Source organism: Ornithorhynchus anatinus, chromosome 3 (genome assembly GCF_004115215.2).
Source record: "Ornithorhynchus anatinus isolate Pmale09 chromosome 3, mOrnAna1.pri.v4, whole genome shotgun sequence".
In the NCBI taxonomy this organism is placed as follows: Eukaryota; Metazoa; Chordata; class Mammalia; order Monotremata; family Ornithorhynchidae; genus Ornithorhynchus; species Ornithorhynchus anatinus.
In genome coordinates, this window is record NC_041730.1 from 102,427,102 (window position 1) to 102,445,683 (window position 18,582).

Sequence of the window (18,582 nt, forward strand, 5' to 3'; positions counted from 1 at the left end):
TTGTGCCTCAATTTCCTTTTTGGTATAATGAAGATGATATGTTATGCTGGTAAAATGAGTTAACTGAGGTGGAAGTACTTTGGACAAATTAAGGTGCTATAAAAATACAAAGGATTGTTATTTGTTATTATTATTATCTATTTCAGCTCAAGTGAAAACTGAAAATAGAGGTATTTGAAAAATGACTCACTTAATTTTTTTTAGCAAAGCAAATTATGGAAATTGAAGCAGAACCCAAACGTAAGAGGAAAACCACTGAAAATTATGAATACCGATAAGGACTAAAATGTCAACAGCAGGAAAACAAATGGGCTGTTTTTTCAGTGTTTGGGTTTTTTTCCATATTTTCTGGACTTCCAAATCCTTAATCACATGGAGTTAAACGTTCTGAACTATGAACATATAGGAAGCAGAAGGTTCAGCAAACCTGAAAATGTGCATATGTAATAAAACCAAGATTTTTATTGTCTGTCCCCACCTGCTGGTTGGGGAAGCGAATCCTGTTTGCCTGGATTTGTGTGAAAGGAGATTTGAGCACACAAGTGAACGAGTACTGAATAAAATGATGTAAAACTATCATGGAAAAACACAATCCAATAGTCTTGCTACAGCGACTAAAGATCATAAAAATACACCAAACTTGCTTACAGAGGAGCATGATAAGCAGCATAAACCTTAAAATCTGAATACAACAATCTGGGCAGGATAAAGGTTTTTCACACAGACTCCAAGTAAATAAAATAATTATTCTATAAAGATCCAGATCATTTTCACAGCAGTGCCAGGATCTGACAAGGGGATTTTCAAGGTGGATTCAGATGTAACAAAATGAGTAATGTTGAAATGTGGAAGCAACAAACTACACAGAGGTCAAAATCCAAGAGTTAATGGCTTTCTCATACTCACTGAATGAACCAAACCTTCATTGTTTGTTTTGGTTTGTTTGTTTTATGGTCTTTGTTAAGCTTTTCATCAGGTTGGACATAGTCCCTGTTCCACATGGGGTTCACAGTTTAAGTAGGAGGGAGTAGGATTTAATCTTTATATTACAGTGGAGAAAATTGAGGCACAGAGATGTTAAGTTACTTGCCCAAGGTAATACAACAAGCAATTGGCAAGGTCGAGATTAGAACACAGGTCATCTGACTTCCAGACCCATGTTCCTTCCACTAGGCCAATACCTACCACAGTATTTTAGTTACCTCCTAATGGGCAGGGAAGACATAAACCAACTCAGCTGAATTGTTCTTTCCAAAGTGTTTACTATAGTACTGTGCCACACTAAGCACTCATCAAATACCATTGATTGATTGATTAACTCATAAATAGGAGAAAGACATTTTGGGCATACCCAAGATCCAAGCAGAAGCAACCAAGTGGCTAAATTGTTGTCCAATAGGGAGAGCCCCTTTTTCTTCTTCTTAGTATAAAGTATTTTAATGTCTGACTTCCATTTTAAATTGTAAACTCCCTGAGAGCAAGGATCATGTCTACTAATTTCATTAACCTCTCCCAAGTGCTAGTAAAGTACTGAGAAGACAGTAGGTGTTCAATAAATATTATTGATTGATAGACCTATTAATGCAGTTATATAAGGTGCTAAATACAAGACTGGCTGTCATGTAATACATTCCAAACTTTCACTTTCATTAATGATTAAAATCAATGTAATTCAAAGTGGATCCATTCCATCTAAGTAACTAAATATAACATTGTCTTGTCTTGTCTTATGCTGTCTAGTAGTTTCCGACCCATAGTGACACCATGGACACATCTCTCCAGAACAACCCACTCTCCATTTGCAATCATTCTGGTAATGTATCCATAGAGTTTTCTTGGTAAAAATACAGAAGACTGTGAGCCCTTTATTGGGCAGGGATTGTCTTTATCTGTTGCCAAATTGTACATTCCAAGGGCTTAGTACAGTGCTCAATAAATACTATTGAATGAATGAAGAGTTTTACCATATCCGACTTCTATGCAGTAAACTCAAGTCTCCACCCTCGACTCCCTCCCATGCTGCTGCTGCCCAGCATGGGTGAGCTTTGAGCTTTGACTAGTAGCAGGTTGCCTTCCACTTGCTAGCCACTACCCAAGCTAAGAAAGGAATGGGTATGCCTCTGCTTGATTCTCCCTCCCGTAGTCGATCCTGGTAGAGTACTGGAAACTCTTCAGGTGTGAGAAGGGAAATATAACAATACTGAAGACAAAGACAACTGTATGAAAATTTTCAACAACTTGTATATCACTCAGATTAAGAAATCCATCTGCCACCAACACTGAAAAAGTTTTTCTACAAGATATTTTTTCAGGTAGCCATTAAATTGTAGATCCAGCTAGTTGGCAACAGAAAGACAGGTTCTGCTGCAAAGAGCTTCCTGCTGCAATAGAAGCTATGTTTGGTTAACTTTTTGTAGATTCCCATGGCTCTGATAAAATAGATGTTTAGGAGAATGAACAATCAAGGCTGAAGATAACCCAGCTATTAGGACCAAAACAATATCCAGGACATCTTTGAATCCCTGAGAGTGTTTCTGGACCCATACATATTGCTCTAGGACTACTGAATGTTAAAGAAAACTCCACTCACATCACACACCATCACAGGTTAGGAGGAGTCAACCTACCAATATTAGAAGATATGTTTATTAAATCAACCTTTAATGAAGTTATTACCAAAGTTGGAGTGAAGAAAACTACAGAGTTCCCAGCCCTGGTGGTATATTGGCAAGACTTCTGACACAGAGGGCATGATGGAATAAGATCTTCCTCAACAATCAAAATTAAAGGTTTTGTTTGCTATCTTCCTTTTCACCAAGGGTTTAGATCACTAATGAATATTAGATTCATACTGTAAGTCCGTCAAACGGCAGGGACTGTCTCTATCTGTTGCCGACTTGTTCATTCCAAGGATGAGATTAATCCTTATTTAACTTACACTACATACAGAATTGAAGGAATCAGACCACTGGAAGCTATTAGAGCCCTCATTTTCTCAACTTCCTCTCCCTTTATGTCACCCTTGCACTTGGATTTGTACTCTTTGATTCATTCTTTCATTCATACATTCAATAGTATTTATTGAGTGCTTACTATGTGCAAAACACTGTACTAAGTGCTTGGAATGTACAATTCGGCAACAGATAGGTACAACCCCTGCCCAATGACGGGCTCACAGTCTAAACAGGGGAGACAGATATCAAAGCAAAACAGAACCAAACAAAACAAGACAACATCATCAAGATAAATAGAATCAAAGGAGATATATACCTCATTAACAAAATAAATAGGGTAATAAATAATATATACAAATGAGCACAGTGCTGAGGGGAGGGGAAAGGGAAGAGCAGAGGGTGGGGGAGGGGAAGGTAGGGGAGCAAAGGGAAAGGGGGGCTCAGGCTGGGAAGGTCTCCTGGAGGAGGTGAGCTTTCAGTAGGGCTTGGAAAAGGGGAAGAGAGTTAATTTGGTGGACATGAGGAGGGAGGGCATTCCAGGACAGCAGTAGGATGTGGGCCCCCATGGTAACCCCTTCCTTGTGGGCTTATCTACTAACTCTGTTATATTGTATTCTCCCAAGCACTTAATATGGTGCCCTGCAAATAGTAAGGACTCAATAAATACAACTGAATTTTCATTCTCTGGGAAACTCTTCTGATTTTGTATCTTCAAAGCTCTTCGCAAGTCACATCTCCAGAAGGCCTTTCCTATTATGTTTTCATTTCCCCACCTTATGTCTCCCAATTCTTATATCAGCATTTTCAAGCCACCTAAACAATTCGACATTCATAATGCCCTACAAAATTTACTTACTTTCTTATTTGTGGGCAGGGAACATGTCTACAAACTCTCTTATATTGTATTTTCCCAAGCACTTTGTACATTACTCTGCACACAATAAATGCTCAATAAATATGATCGACTGATTACTTTCTTCTATCTGTAATTTACTCCAGTGTCTGTCTCCTAACATAGGTTGTAAATGCCTCAAAGTATGTGTCATGTCTACTATTCTATTGTACCTTCCCAAAAGTTCGGTACCATATTGTGCACACAGTAGAAGCTCAATAGATGTTCTTGAATTTTAAGGTGTTTGTTAAGTGCTTACTATATCAGGCACTTTCTAAGCACTGTTAATCAGGATTGATACAGTCCCTATCCCACACTAGGGCCATAGTCAAGTAGGAGGGAGAACTGTAGGTATTGAATCCCTACAGTTGAGGAAACTGAAACACAGAGAAGTTAAGTGACTTGTCCAAGGTCGCATAGCAGGCAAGTGGCAGATCCAGGATTGATTGATCGAATATACCTAAATTAGTTATATAGGCTTTCCCATTTACTAACGTGTGACACATTCTCTGGAAGATATGCAGATAATTATTAATTGTGTTCCATAATTAGCAAAGTGCTTTAAAATTTGCCCAAAGACAGCTGAGGTACCTGGCAAACTCCCTTACTCAACCATTCATGTTCATAAGAAGCGAACAGCTCAATGCTGCCCAAGAATTGTAGCTAGGAAAAGCATTATTAAAAATATGATAGAGGAAATACAATAAATTAACAGGCCAGTTCATCCTTCTGGAGACTGAAAGATGTTAATGGACAATCAAGTTTCAGCTCAAACTAAAGATCTTTAAAGTAACTGCCCTGTCTAACTTTCTCTATGGCTGGGAACCCTGGACTTACCCGGACATGTATCTAATTTTTAAATCAATTCCAGTAATGCCCTTATGAGCTTAGCAATATCAAGTGACTGAATAGAGTTGATCTAGTTCCTTGTATCATAGGAGAAGCAGCATGGCTTAGTGGATAAAGCACAGGCCAGGGAGTCAGAAGGTCATGAGGTCTAATCCATGCTGCATCACATGTCTGCTGTGTGACCTTGAGCAAGTCACTTCACTTTCTGGGCCTCAGTTACCTCATCTGCAAAATGTGGATTAAGAGTGTGAGCCCTATGCAGGGACTGTGTCCAACCTGAGAATTTGAATCTACCCCAGTGCTTAGAAAAGAGCTTGGCACACAATAAGAGCTTAACAAGTACCAAACCACAATTATTACTATTATTATTTTTACATCCTTTAAACCTTGTGCGCACCACCACGAACACACAAACACAACACCCATCGAGTTGCATTCAGGCAAAGGCACATAGCTGGAGATAACTTTTCCTAAACACCATTGTGTTCGCCCCAAAAATCAGCATCAGCAATGTAATTTTTGAGTCTTGAAAGGCATTGAACTAATCAATTGCATAACAGTGTGCTAAAACTCTCTCTTGCAGAGTGAGAAACTAAAATTTTTTTAAATTATTTGTAATATTACAAATTTTTCTTTGGAAGTTACATAGAGCAATCTAAGTGTTCCCTTATGTCACTAAGTCTAAATGAAAGGCTTAGGAACTGGTTACCTTCAACTAAAATGTTTACATAAGTGCATTGTTTACTGGTGGTTAATTTATCTATAAACCTGGTGTTACCATCAGCGTAAGACAATTCAAGAACTAAATAAAAATCAAAACAAAATTAAGACTGACAGCTAACTACCAAAAATGACAAACAGCCACTATTGCTGTGTCAGAATAAGTATATGAGGTTTTGAGAAAAAGCAATGAAGGAATCAGGTTCCTGTCCACACTATTAACAAGTGAGTATAGATATTTGTAGCTTGATAGATTTGTCCCACCAAGAGCTTCCTTCTGTTTTCAAACCTGCCTCCTGGCATCCTAATCTTTAGAAAGTTGTTCCTCAAAAGGAGTCATCCTTCTCTCCCAATTTCTGCCTGCCCAATGACCTAGAACTGTGCTGTTGTGATCAACACATCAGTGCTGGTTGAGCTGACTGCATTCTAGGACTGCGTTGGTCATCTTATTCTGACATCTGACACTATATTCAATGATGGGAATTCCACTTAGAAAGGAGGAGGGGAATTCAGATTTGTTACTCTCAAGGAATTGGATAAGATCCTCTGCTTCAAACTGCCCAAAATTACATATTGCTCCAGGACTTCCATTTAGCACTCATAATTTCATTCGTTCTGTTTTAAGTGTAGCCATTATTTTAGTTATCTGCACATTATAAAACCTGATATCCTATGTTAATGTCTCCTAAAATTAAAGGAAATATGGCATCAAAGCAGAGACTATCCAAAAGTCAAGATCAGAACTAATCCAAACATCAGAAATTTTTCCAGCTCTTTCACAAACCCAATCCTTCTGAATATTCCTAATTTCTAACAGTAGAATTTGCCTGTATGATTTCATGCCATACTAAATTTAGTTTTAGAAATTCATTGTTGGAATACATTGGTTTAAATAAAAACACGTAAAAATTGATCTTTTTAAGTTACAGAACGTTTTAAAAGAAAATGAATACTAAACAATATCTGACATTTTTATGTGTTTGTATAATGGCCTTGATTCGGTTGGGGTGTTAAGGGGTACCTGCCAGGTAGTTTGTGGTTACTACAATATCAGGTTTAAGTGCAAAACAATGTTGTTGAGTACCTAATGCATTCTAAATGTACTTCCTTTGAAAGCAAATTGGACATAATCAGCTTACTAGAATGAAAGTAGGAAAGGGGAAAAACTTTTAAAGTTGATTTCCTAAAGATTCCTATCACACTTTTATTCTTTAAGTATGTTCTTTTAGATAGGACTGTGCTTTTTACTTTTAGTTTTATGCTAATTGCATATCCATTAATGATAATTAATTGGTAACATTTCTTGGGGCCTGATGCTACAGTCATTAATTTTTACTATTAAACACCTCAGTACTTTTGAGGTGAACAACAACCCAGGGAACCAACTTGTTCAAAAGAGAGTTAACAAGCATTCACTCAATCAATGGTATTCATTGAGTGCTTACTGTATGCAGAACACTATACTAAGCACTTGGGAGATATAATAGAGTTGGTGGATACGTTCCCTGTTCACACCTAGTTTATAGTCTAAAGGGGAAGACAGACATTAAAATAAATTACAGATAGGGAAAGTAGCACAGTAAAAGTGCTTCCTTTCAAGGGGAACAAACTTCCCTTCAACAAAAAATACCATTGTTTTGAACTCTCCCACGTGCTAGATACAGTAAGTACCCTTCACCAGTAGGTGTTCAATAAATATTGCAGCTTTGTACCTCTTGAGGGAAATGCCTAGTAGAGGGTTCCCCAGAAGGATACCAGGCCTAGAAATGTGTGATAATCACCGAAAAGTGTATAAATGCCATATTTTCTTGTGGAGTACCACCTCCAGATACAAGACCTGTCTTTCACTCAGTTGAAGGGGCCAGTGTTTCTTTGAAAAGATTACTTCAAGGCTGATAGCAATAGAAATACTACAACTTGTGGGTGCTGTTGCTGTCAAACTGGGAAATCAGGGCTCAAGTTGACACTATCCTTCCTCAGGACTCCTTCAGGATGGAAGTGAAGGAGAGGGCCTGCCCTGAAAGTGATTGACCCCGGTGGATTCAAATATGCCACATCACCTTGCATTGAACAGTCTCGGGGAGAGACAGAACAGAGTGGCTCTGGATTCTAATCCTTATCCACCCGCAAAAGGATTTGGATTTTGGTTCTGTAGACTCAGGGAGGCTATGGTGGCCCAACCTAAAAGGATGCCAGCTCACCGGGCACTACAACTGGGGGTTGCAGTCTTCTCAGTGTTCTATGGGTTAGACTGAATGCTCCTCTTCTAGACTGTAAACTCCATGTGGGCAGGAAACCTGTCTACCAACTCCACTGTATTTCACTCTCCCAGATACTTAATAGTATAGTGTTCTGCACACAGTAAGCACTCAATAAATACCATCGATTCATTCATCGATTCATGAACCAGGCTAAATCCAAGCATGCAAGGAGGAAAGAAGACAACTGATGGATCACAAGATTGCTTCACCTTCCTTCCGTCTGTAACGTAACTATGAAAGGCAGTGGTTTTCGGTTACTATGATTTGTTTGTTCCGTGGAGGTTTTTTTCAAGCAAATCAGACCTTTAGTGGCCAAACCTTTCCCTCAATCCAAATCAGTGGCATATTTTCCTGTTCCCTCTTTCTCCTCCCATTGGGCGATTACTGCAGATTTCAGGGACTGCCATCCCACCTGACTTAAATCTTATGAATCTTGATTTCAGCTAGCAATTCTGTTCACAAAGAAAAGCATTTAGTGTTTGCACCTGAAAAGCCAGGTAATTCATCTTCTAAACTGCATTTAAAGGAATCCCAACTTGGGAGAAACACAGTCTGTTTTCTGTAAACTTGATGTCAAGCTTTCTGAAAAAGCCTGAGCTGCATACATGGAGCTTGAAAGGTTCAAGCAATGCTTTTCCAAAAAGCCCAGTCAGATTTTAGAATGACAGTGATCATTGCTAGTTAGTTCTTCAACTGACCACTCTGTTGCTCTTTAACCACCCAGAATAATCCTTCATTTCTCAGCAGAAAGCTTCCTCATTTGCAAGATAAAAGAGAAACATTTCTGCACATGCCCATGATATTCTTCTCCACTGGGGGCAGCTTTACATAAGACTGCATTCAGTGAAACCAAAGCAACAGTCGGAGGAGCTTTCAGAATGACAGTATGCAGAAGTGAACAGAGCCCGTTCATTCTACAAGACTATTCTGCCTTCTGGGCTCCAAAGCAGCTTCGCATCCGATTCGGGTGCTTACTATGAAAACTGTTGGGCTACGGAGTACGGATGTGTGAATTCAGATAGCAAGGTATTTGTTGAAGAAATTATCCAGCTTTATTATAAGGAGCAATTTCAACAGCCAGTTTTTCCAATCGGAAAGATGCAAAAACGTAACATCCATGAGGATCCTATTACCTAGGAAGAATTTGACATTTTGCTGCAAATGCGGTGTGGGGATTTATTTATTCTTGGAGTGTTCTGCGTGGCTGGCAGAGAATAATGTTCCAAAATCGGTCCATCTCCCAAGGGGTCCCATTTTTCTTCCTGGGTGTCAGCAAGCCCTGACTCACCACAGTGCCGCTGACAGGGGCTGTCATGCTACTGGCACCCTAAGCAAAAGCAAAGGACCTAAGGACGACCTTTGAACAACACAAAGGATGGGTATGTTTTGTCATTTTATTCTTTCTTTAAAGATACCTCTGTAGTCTGTATGTAAATTCTGGCTTAAATGCCGTAGAGACTGCCTTGCTTTGCTCTATGATTAAAACGTAACTGTCGACCAGGCAGATCATTACTTAACTATTGGAAACATTTGTAAAGTCTATTTTTAAAATTATATATACACTAAATAATGTGCTAAATGTTAAATGTAGTTATTTGGATTTGGATTCGTTTTAAATTGAGCACTGATTTTGGCTTAATTGAAAAGATAAATGAAATGATTTTTTGGGGGGATAACTTTTCTAAGTTGTTTTTATTTCCAGGTTTCAATGTAATTAGGCTACTGAGCGGATCAGCTGTAGCACTGGTAATAGCCCCTACTGTATTACTGACAATGCTTTCTTCTGCTGAACGAGGATGCCCTAAGGGCTGTAGGTGTGAAGGCAAAATGGTTTATTGTGAATCTCAAAAATTACAGGAGATACCCTCAAGTATATCTGCTGGTTGTTTAGGTTTGTCCCTCCGATATAACAGCCTTCAAAAACTTAAATATAATCAGTTTAAAGGTCTCAACCAGCTCACCTGGCTGTACCTTGACCATAACCATATCAGCAATATTGACGAAAATGCTTTTAATGGAATACGCAGACTAAAAGAGTTGATTCTGAGTTCCAATAGAATCTCCTATTTTCTTAACAATACCTTCAGACCTGTGACAAATTTACGGAACTTGGATATATCCTATAATCAGCTGCACTCTCTGGGATCTGAACAGTTTCGGGGCTTGAGAAAGCTGCTGAGTTTACACTTGCGGTCTAATTCCCTGAGAACCATTCCTGTGCGAATTTTCCAAGACTGTCGCAACCTGGAACTACTGGACCTGGGATATAACCGCATCCGAAGTTTAGCCAGGAATGTCTTTGCTGGTATGATCAGGCTCAAAGAACTTCACCTGGAGCACAATCAGTTTTCCAAGCTCAACCTGGCACTGTTCCCAAGACTGGTCAGCCTGCAGAACCTTTATTTGCAGTGGAATAAAATCAGTGTGATCGGACAGACCATGTCCTGGACCTGGAGCTCATTACAAAGGCTTGATTTATCCGGCAATGAAATAGAAGCTTTCAGTGGACCCAGTGTTTTCCAGTGTGTCCCCAATTTACAGCGCCTCAACCTGGATTCTAACAAGCTGACGTTCATTGGTCAAGAAATCTTGGACTCCTGGATATCTCTCAATGACATCAGTCTGGCCGGAAATATATGGGAATGCAGCAGAAACATTTGCTCCCTGGTAAACTGGCTGAAAAGTTTTAAAGGGCTGAGGGAAAACACGATCATCTGTGCCAGCCCCAAAGAACTGCAAGGAGTCAACGTGATCGATGCCGTGAAAAACTACAGCATCTGTGGCAAAAGTACCACGGAGAGGTTTGAGCTAGCGAGGACTCTCCCGAAGCCTACATTCAAACCCAAACTCCCCAGGCCCAAGCATGAGAGCAAGCCCCCCCTCACCCCTACGGTCGCAGCCACGGAGCCAAGCTCGGAAACGGATCATGACCCAGAGCGTATCTCTTTTCACAAAATCATAGCTGGGAGCGTGGCTCTTTTCTTGTCTGTGCTTGTGATCCTGCTGGTTATCTACGTGTCATGGAAGCGTTACCCTGCGAGCATGAAGCAGCTGCAGCAGCGCTCCCTCATGAGAAGGCACAGGAAAAAGAAAAGGCAGTCACTGAAGCAAATGACTCCCAGCACCCAGGAATTTTATGTAGATTATAAACCCACCAACACTGAAACCAGCGAGATGTTGCTGAATGGGACGGGACCCTGCTCATATAGCAAATCAGGATCCAGGGAATGCGAGGTATGAATGCTTGTGCTCAGAGAGCTTTTACAGCTGGGCAATAGTAGTGCTTTTATTGAACTCTGGCGACTATACGGGGAACATGTCTTTTGTTTTCCAGTTTCTCCTCACTGGTACAGGGTCCTTCCATCCCACTTTTGGTACATTCATAATATAGGTCACTTGGCTCCTCTATGTAAGAACCTCACTGAAATCTAAATACCGCATTCCATGGGATGCCTGAGCTCTGGTAGGATACAATGCCTATTGTCCACTCCCCCTTTTATTGATTCCATTAAAGTCTTCCTTGTCTTGAGATAAAACTTCATTCATTAGGGTATTGCCCACAATGCAGTCACTGTCCTTCTGCCTGGGTCAAACTGTAATTCTGAATGATGTTTTGCAGTTCCACTGCTCAGTTAAGAATATTGCAAATCAGTCCAGCACTATAGCATCATTCAGTGCTAGGATTCGACTTAAGCTAGGAAGAATTTTCGAATGATGTTTGATTACAAAATAAAAGGGCCAAGAATTATCAAAAGATGGGGCTAAGATTTAAAGCGGGATCTTGAACTATGCCAGGGTAGGAATTCAGTGTGACATGGAAAATGTGAGAAATGAAGGGTTAACAAAGGAAATGGAGAGCTGCAAAATACTGTGGTGTGTAAAAATACCAAGTTTCAGAACAGATACCTTTGCACTAGTACCTGTTTGTGCCATTTCACACAGAAGGTTTCACTGTCGATCCCTTTTGATATTCAGTTGCCTTTCAGGAAAAATACTGTTGTCAAGAGACTTGCAACTCATTCAAAAGCCCAAATCCCTTCTTGGTACCATTAGAAGAATGCAAACACTGAGTTTGGGGGCTTATTAAAATTTCTCTTCTCAAAAACCTTAGTGCAGTTAACAGAATCATTCACCTCATTCTGTTTCCCAGTTTGGGATTTGTCTGGCTTTCATTTGTGGATCACTATTGTGTTTTGCACACTGCTCCTTCAGTGAATAGTTGATGCCTCAAATGCTTCAGTGGACTCATTTTCAAACAGCAGTTTCAAGGAAAACTAGTCATTTTCCAAAGATCAATCTTGTTGAAAAAATTCAAATCATATCATTTTAGGTTGAGCACAACCTTCTGACAAGATAAAAATTCATAGTGATTCCTTTCTAATGTGAAGTCACTCACCAACATGGTTGTGGACAAACCTGATGGTCATTTCTAATTCAGCTGTATGATCCTTATGCCATGGGAAAAAAGTTTATTGATTGCAGTACTCTAGTAATTTCAGCATCTAGCTGGTTCGGTTTAATGTGACTTAATACGGCACACATCTTTATCCATGTCCTCTAAGCAGTTTCACTGCAGCAAAGAAGGAAAAGTGAAAGGCTCATTTTATCAATGTATTCCTGTACAGTTTAGATTTTTTTTTCCCAAACTTGTGGGAAAATGAAGGTAAATCACTTATGAAATATAGTATTGAAGAAATAAGAGCCTAGAAATAATACATTTATACTTTTTTTCCCAAGGAAACTGCATTTTTGTTCGCTGTAACTTAGAAACTAACCAAAGGACGATGTCACTATTCCAGCGTATATAACCCTGTAATATTTTTATTATCAATCCATTAATGCTGAACTATTTAAAATTCCCAACTTATACTGCAGGTGCTTCATCCACAGTGCTATGAACTGGACTACTGATCCTACTTGGATTGTTTTTATCCACTAAAATTGTAATTTTACAATTCTTATGAAATGTCAGTTAATATGGAAACATCTATATATTAAAATCCTCTAGTTAGGCCTGCTTATATTTGTGCTAAAGCTAGTTGAAAGAGCCAAATTCACTGTTACAAGTGGTGAAGCACATTTATATTTTCTGACTTGACCTATGCCTCATTTTTGAGAGACAGTAATGCATTTAGAGGAAGCATATTACACTTGTATGAATTTTTCCTACTCTTGAACACTGGAGCCTCTAATGTGGAAAATGTTCAGATGTTCATTAAATACATCCTAAATATGAAGCAAATTTGTGTGTGAAATGTAGCATAGCATTGAATGACTTATTAGTATGCTTGAGGATGATATTAACATCGTACAGGTCTTTGCTTTATTTTGACTACAGGGAAAACTAGATGAAACCCCAGATCAAACCCTCTATATAGGAAAATCCATGTTGATGCATGGTCAATTACAGTTTTTAATCTAATTATGTGGGTGAAGGGAATCCATTACAAACCACAGAACTACCTGTATGGAAAGTGGGCAGAAGACACCTGTCACTGGATATTTATCCTACAATCAATGCACACTCAGCATATTATACACATGCCATGAATACATTTATTCACATAATATTTAAAAGTCTAAAAAGTCTCTAATGAATGATTTCACATATCCAGGTGACAACATTTTGTTTTCTCTATCTTCACCCTTTAAAACAAGGCTGTTAAAATTCTTAGTAACCTGTAAAACACTCATGAATATTACTGTCCTGAGCATATGTTGCTCAGTCTTAATTTGTTTAACCAAGAAAATCGATGAATGTTTTCTATCTCTCTAAAGTTGTTTCATACATATCTCTGATGACAAGCAATTGTAAGTCAGCCTGCTTATGACTTGAAAACTATCTGCGGAATGGATTAATATGAAACAAAAATCAATCTTATGTGGAATATCTGAAAATATCACATACGGAAGTGATGACCATTTACAAGGCCTAACATCTGAACAATCCAGCAGAGACTGATTCAGGGCATATTAATGGCTCTGATTACTTTAAAAAAAAAGTTACCTTGATTATTCAGATGCATGATATGTTTTAAATAATAGCCTACCATTTGCTATTAAAATACGTATAAACTATAGAGCTTAATAAATCACTACTGCTGCAAGCTTCGAACCAACACTTAAAGAAACTGTGTATAGGGCTTTTAAAAAAGAATTTACGATTTGCAAGAATGTTGACATAAGACATTTCCAAAGAGTATAAATCATTTTTTAATACACTTCGGTGAGTCAACTGACTAGATAAATATTCTTTAAGCATCATTTTTATGGAGCAACAGTGACATCCAGTGGATGGTAAGATAAAACACAACTATTTATTGTCATCAAGTATTTCAGTTTCTTTGGCTTGCCTTCTACCACATAGAATGTTTATTTACATTTTTGATCCGCACATCAATGTTTGAATTTCATAGATTTCCATTCTCTAGGAATTTTTACTCCAAAATAATCTTTTCTAATTCCATTTTGTAGAGAGGCATATAAACTCTACTCCAACAAAGCAATTAGTATATGAAGATTAAAAATTGTATAGAATGCCAGAAATAAATATGAAAGGGATGTAGGATGGGGAATAACTATGCTTGGGGAGAATTCAAGCAAAGCACTGGTGCTTTCGTTTATGAGCCAAGCTGAGGAAAGGATGTCTGCAATATCTTTGTTTGCTCCCCTACTCTTAAATATAAAAATATTTTTAATTTGCAGTGCTTTTAGAAATGATTTAAATATAGCCATAGGAAACAAAAATCACTTCTGTATACCGATGATATAAATATATATTAATCAGGTGTCACGAAGATTTTTTTTTTTGGTTTTTTTGTCCCCCCAGATTTTTGAGCAGCAAATCACCCATTAATTTATCACTTCCCCCTTTTTTAATTTTGCTGCTCTTTCAGCCAGGACATCAAACAGTGATGTTGTAGTCTCTGAAGAGAAAATTCATGGATGATGCATTCTTACTTAGTTCTATGACTTCCAGGGGAAATTCATGAATATGACATGTGAAAATGCATACCAAAAACATCTAAAATATACACAGATTCTCTTATTGTGACATTTACGAAGAGGGGAACCTCAAATTGTTGATTTAGGACATTGAATTTACCAATTGCAAAGATCAGCAGTGGTTCTGGACCTAAAAGATACTTAGGCTAGCAAAATGAATATTGCGCACCAGTCTTAAAGAGGAATTGAATTTACTCTGCCTTCCCATTCTTCTCATTTGCTGTTAAGATAACATTGTAATTTGTTTGGTGGTGAATTTGAAGAGTGACTGTACTTAGAAAATGCTTGTTTTCTTTTAGTCTATTAATACAGGAAAGCAGTAGAAGGAAGGAAGGAGAGATGTCTAGAAGAAACAGTGGGGCATTGGGAAGTCCATGGGGCAATGCAAATATTAGGGGCCAGGTCAAATGCCTGTGCTCTGATGATTTTTACAATGATTTGTACAATAGTTAGCCCAAAGATAGCCTCTGAAGGAATGCATGTTTACCTGAATTTACAATATCTGGGGTGGAAATTTTGAGATACTGGCTATCTGAGACTTTTGGGTGCTTTATCCCCAACTTGGAATTGCAAAATAATTATGAGGAGACTTTTAATTTGGGGATTGAAATGAAACTTAGTTTCAAATCTTTTATCGATTTGGAAAAACTCAATCTATCAATGAATCAGTGCTATTTATTGAGGACAATTTTTTAATGGTATTTATTAAGCACTTACAATGTGCCAACACTGTTCTAGGACATACTGTGTGCGGAGCACTGTATTAAGCACTTGGAGGAGTAAGCTATGATAGAGTTGGTAGACATGTTCCCTGCCTACAATGCGCTTATAGTCTAGAGGAGGAGACGGGAATTAATAAATTTATAGATATGTACATAAGTGTTGTACTCATTTCTACTTCTCAGAGTTTAAAGACAAACATTGCAATCAACAAATAGCGTTTGGGTGTCTATCTTTGGAAACTTTATGGATTTAATACAATGCAAAGATTCCAATATCTACTTTTAGGATCAACATCAAAGGATAGCAAATTAATCATGGTAATTGTTAAGTGCTTACTAAGCGCCAAGCACAGTACTAAGTGCTGTGATAATCAGATATAAGATAATCAGGTCCCATATGGGGTTCAAAGTCTAATCAGGAGGGAGAACAGGAATTTAATCCCCATTTCACAGATGAGAAAATTGAGGCACAGAGAGTTAAGTGACTTGCCCAAGATCCTTCAGATTAATGACAAAGCTGGGATTAGAACCCAGAACCTCTGACTCCCAGGCCCTTGCTCTTTCCACTAGGCCATGCTACTTCTCATGTGAGCTCATTGTGGGCAGGGAATGTGTCTGTTTGTTGTTATATTTTACTCTACCAAGCATTTATTACAGTGCTTTGCACACAGTAAGTGTTTAATAAATACAATTGAATGAAATATTAGCATATTATTTCTCATCATTATATTGACATATCATGTATATATTCAGTGAACATATTACTAATAAATTTAATTTCTCTCCCACAGTGTATTTGCCTTCCAAATATACACAAAGATAGTAGGCATTTTGTCGTGGGACTACATTCCCATTACCTAGAACTAGGCTCTGAACTCTGAGTACACTAAACCATTCATTCATTCAATTGTATTTATTGAGCATTTACTGTGTGGAGAACACTGTACTAAGCTCTCGGAAAGCACAATATGGCAACAAATAGATAAAAATCTCTACCAATAACAGGCTCAAAGTCCAGAAGGGGGGAGACAGACAACAAAACAAGTAGACAGGCATCAGTGCCATCAAAATAGATAAATAGAATTATAGATATACTCACATCATTAGTAAAATAGAGCAATAAATATGTACAAATATACACAAGTGCTGTGGGGATGGAAAGGAGGTAGAGCAGAAGGAGGAAGTTGGGGAGACGGGGTGGAGAGGAGGAGCAGAGGAAAAAGGGGGGCTCAGTCTGGGAAGGCCTCCTGGATGAGGTGAGGTTTCAGTAGAGCTTTGAAGGGGGGAAGTGTGCTAGTTTAGTGGATGTGAGGAGGGAGGGCATTCCAGGCCAGTAATAGGACATGGGCCAGGGATCGCCTGTGGGACAGATGAGAATGAGGCACAGTGAGGAGGATAGCAGCAGAGGAGTGGAGTGTGCGGGTTGGGCTGTAGACGGAGAGAAGGGAGGTGAGGTAGGAGGGGGCAAGGTGATGGAGAGCTTTGAAGCCAATAGTGAGGAATTTTTGCTTCATACAAAGGTCGATAGGCAACCACTGGAGATTTTTGAGGAGGGGGTGACATGCCTAGAGCATTTCTGTAGATATTCCGGGCAGCAGAGTGAAGTATAGACTGAAGTGGGAAGAGACAGGAGGATGGGAGATCAGAAAGGATGCTGATGCAGTAATCCAGTTGGGATATGATGAGTGATTGAACTAATAAGGTAGCAGTTTGGATGGAGAGGAAAGGGCGGATCACCACACTGTGACTACCTTCTGAGTCACTCTACTGTAATGTACGGGCTAGAACTGTGTGGGAGATCAAATATATAACATGCAGTTTGGTCTCCTTCAGAAAAGATTTTGGAGTTGAGGTAGTTTTAGATAGAAGCTGTCACTCCCACACCCTGATCTCCAATCTAGTCATGATGTTACCCATTCTTGATTTCTCTTTAGATCATTTTGAAACCTACATCATGTTGGAATTGACACATTTCCTAGCAAGAAGGAATTACTGCCATTATATTAAATTAGGATCAGCACATGTCCTAGCTGTCAATTTCACAGCTTGCATTCAGCTGTTTCTCCAGGGTAAGATGCAAAACATGGTAACGGCTTGTTAAAAAACACTGAAGGAAAACAGTGGTTTAATGGGTCAAGGCTTCGCTTTCATTAGTAATCCCAGATTAAGCTTGTGTAAATGTGAAACCTTCAGTATATGTTACATAACTGCTTCCTGCAAAAGAATGGCCAACATTTCCAGAACACCACCGTGGCTGCAGTTGATCTTACGAATCACAGTTATTTGATACGTTCTTACCCCAAAGCTGTTCTCAAATTGAACATTTTCACTTATTGCCAAATACCAATGCTATTGTTAAGGATACCTGAACTACAAAACAACATCTTGGAAATCTGTTCATTTCCAGGAATACTAAAATTCTTCAGAATGGGTATTGAATTTCCATAAACCACTGCAGTGGGTAGGTACGTGGGGGTATTTTATGTGGAAAGCTATTGCCTGACTGACCAGAAGGCGGTGACTTTGCAGTGAGAAAGACAGTCATGAACTGCATGCTGCTTAAATTAAAAACACATCTGAGGTGTAAATCAGACTAATGCTTTTAGGCTTGATCTCCTGCATATTTCAACAGGAACCTAGCAACAGAAAGAGAACAGGTGGATAGATATTGTTTTATAGTGCAAAGCTAGCAAATCTCTTCTGCAATTACATTTTTATAATTATAAATAACCATCAGTTGATTGCCCACGAACACACAAAATTCTTAAATCCTCATTGTGTTGCATATTCTAACCAGAATTATTAAATCACAAATGCTTTACATGAAAGCTGTAATCACAAAATATGACTCAATATTTCAATCTTTCTTCTGTCTTTTTTTTTCCTGTCCCTATTAATCCAGTCAAGTTAACAACCACATTCTATCTTCTCCAGTCCTGCTACTAGTCCAACTGTTTGAATCAGACAACTTCATCCCTAGTCACCCATCAATAACCCTTCATTCCAATGCTAGCTCTGTAAGAAAGACTTTCCAAACTGAGTTTTTAGTCAGGGTGATCATCCCAAGAACCACGGACTGCCCTGCTCTTCATTTTACCCTTCACCAAGGGGTACCAAAGCTGTAAAGAGAAATAATTCACCAAGATATTTTTCGCTTTCATGTATTCCATCTACAATTA

General features: G+C 38.7%; 2 protein-coding genes across 2 annotated transcripts in view; one reads left to right on the plus strand and one right to left on the minus strand.

The window, feature by feature from the left end:
* CTNNA3 (catenin alpha 3) overlaps positions 1-18,582 on the minus strand; it is a 1,377,490-nt gene that overhangs the window by 818,518 nt on the left and 540,390 nt on the right.
* Positions 8,448-18,582, plus strand: part of LRRTM3 (leucine rich repeat transmembrane neuronal 3) — a 195,531-nt gene continuing 185,396 nt past the window's right edge. The window contains exons 1-2 of the mRNA XM_007660683.3: positions 8,448-9,055; positions 9,379-10,910. Of these exons, the coding sequence (XP_007658873.1) occupies positions 9,052-9,055; positions 9,379-10,910 (1,536 nt within the window). The 5' untranslated portion in view covers positions 8,448-9,051. The remainder of the gene's footprint in view (positions 9,056-9,378; positions 10,911-18,582) is intronic.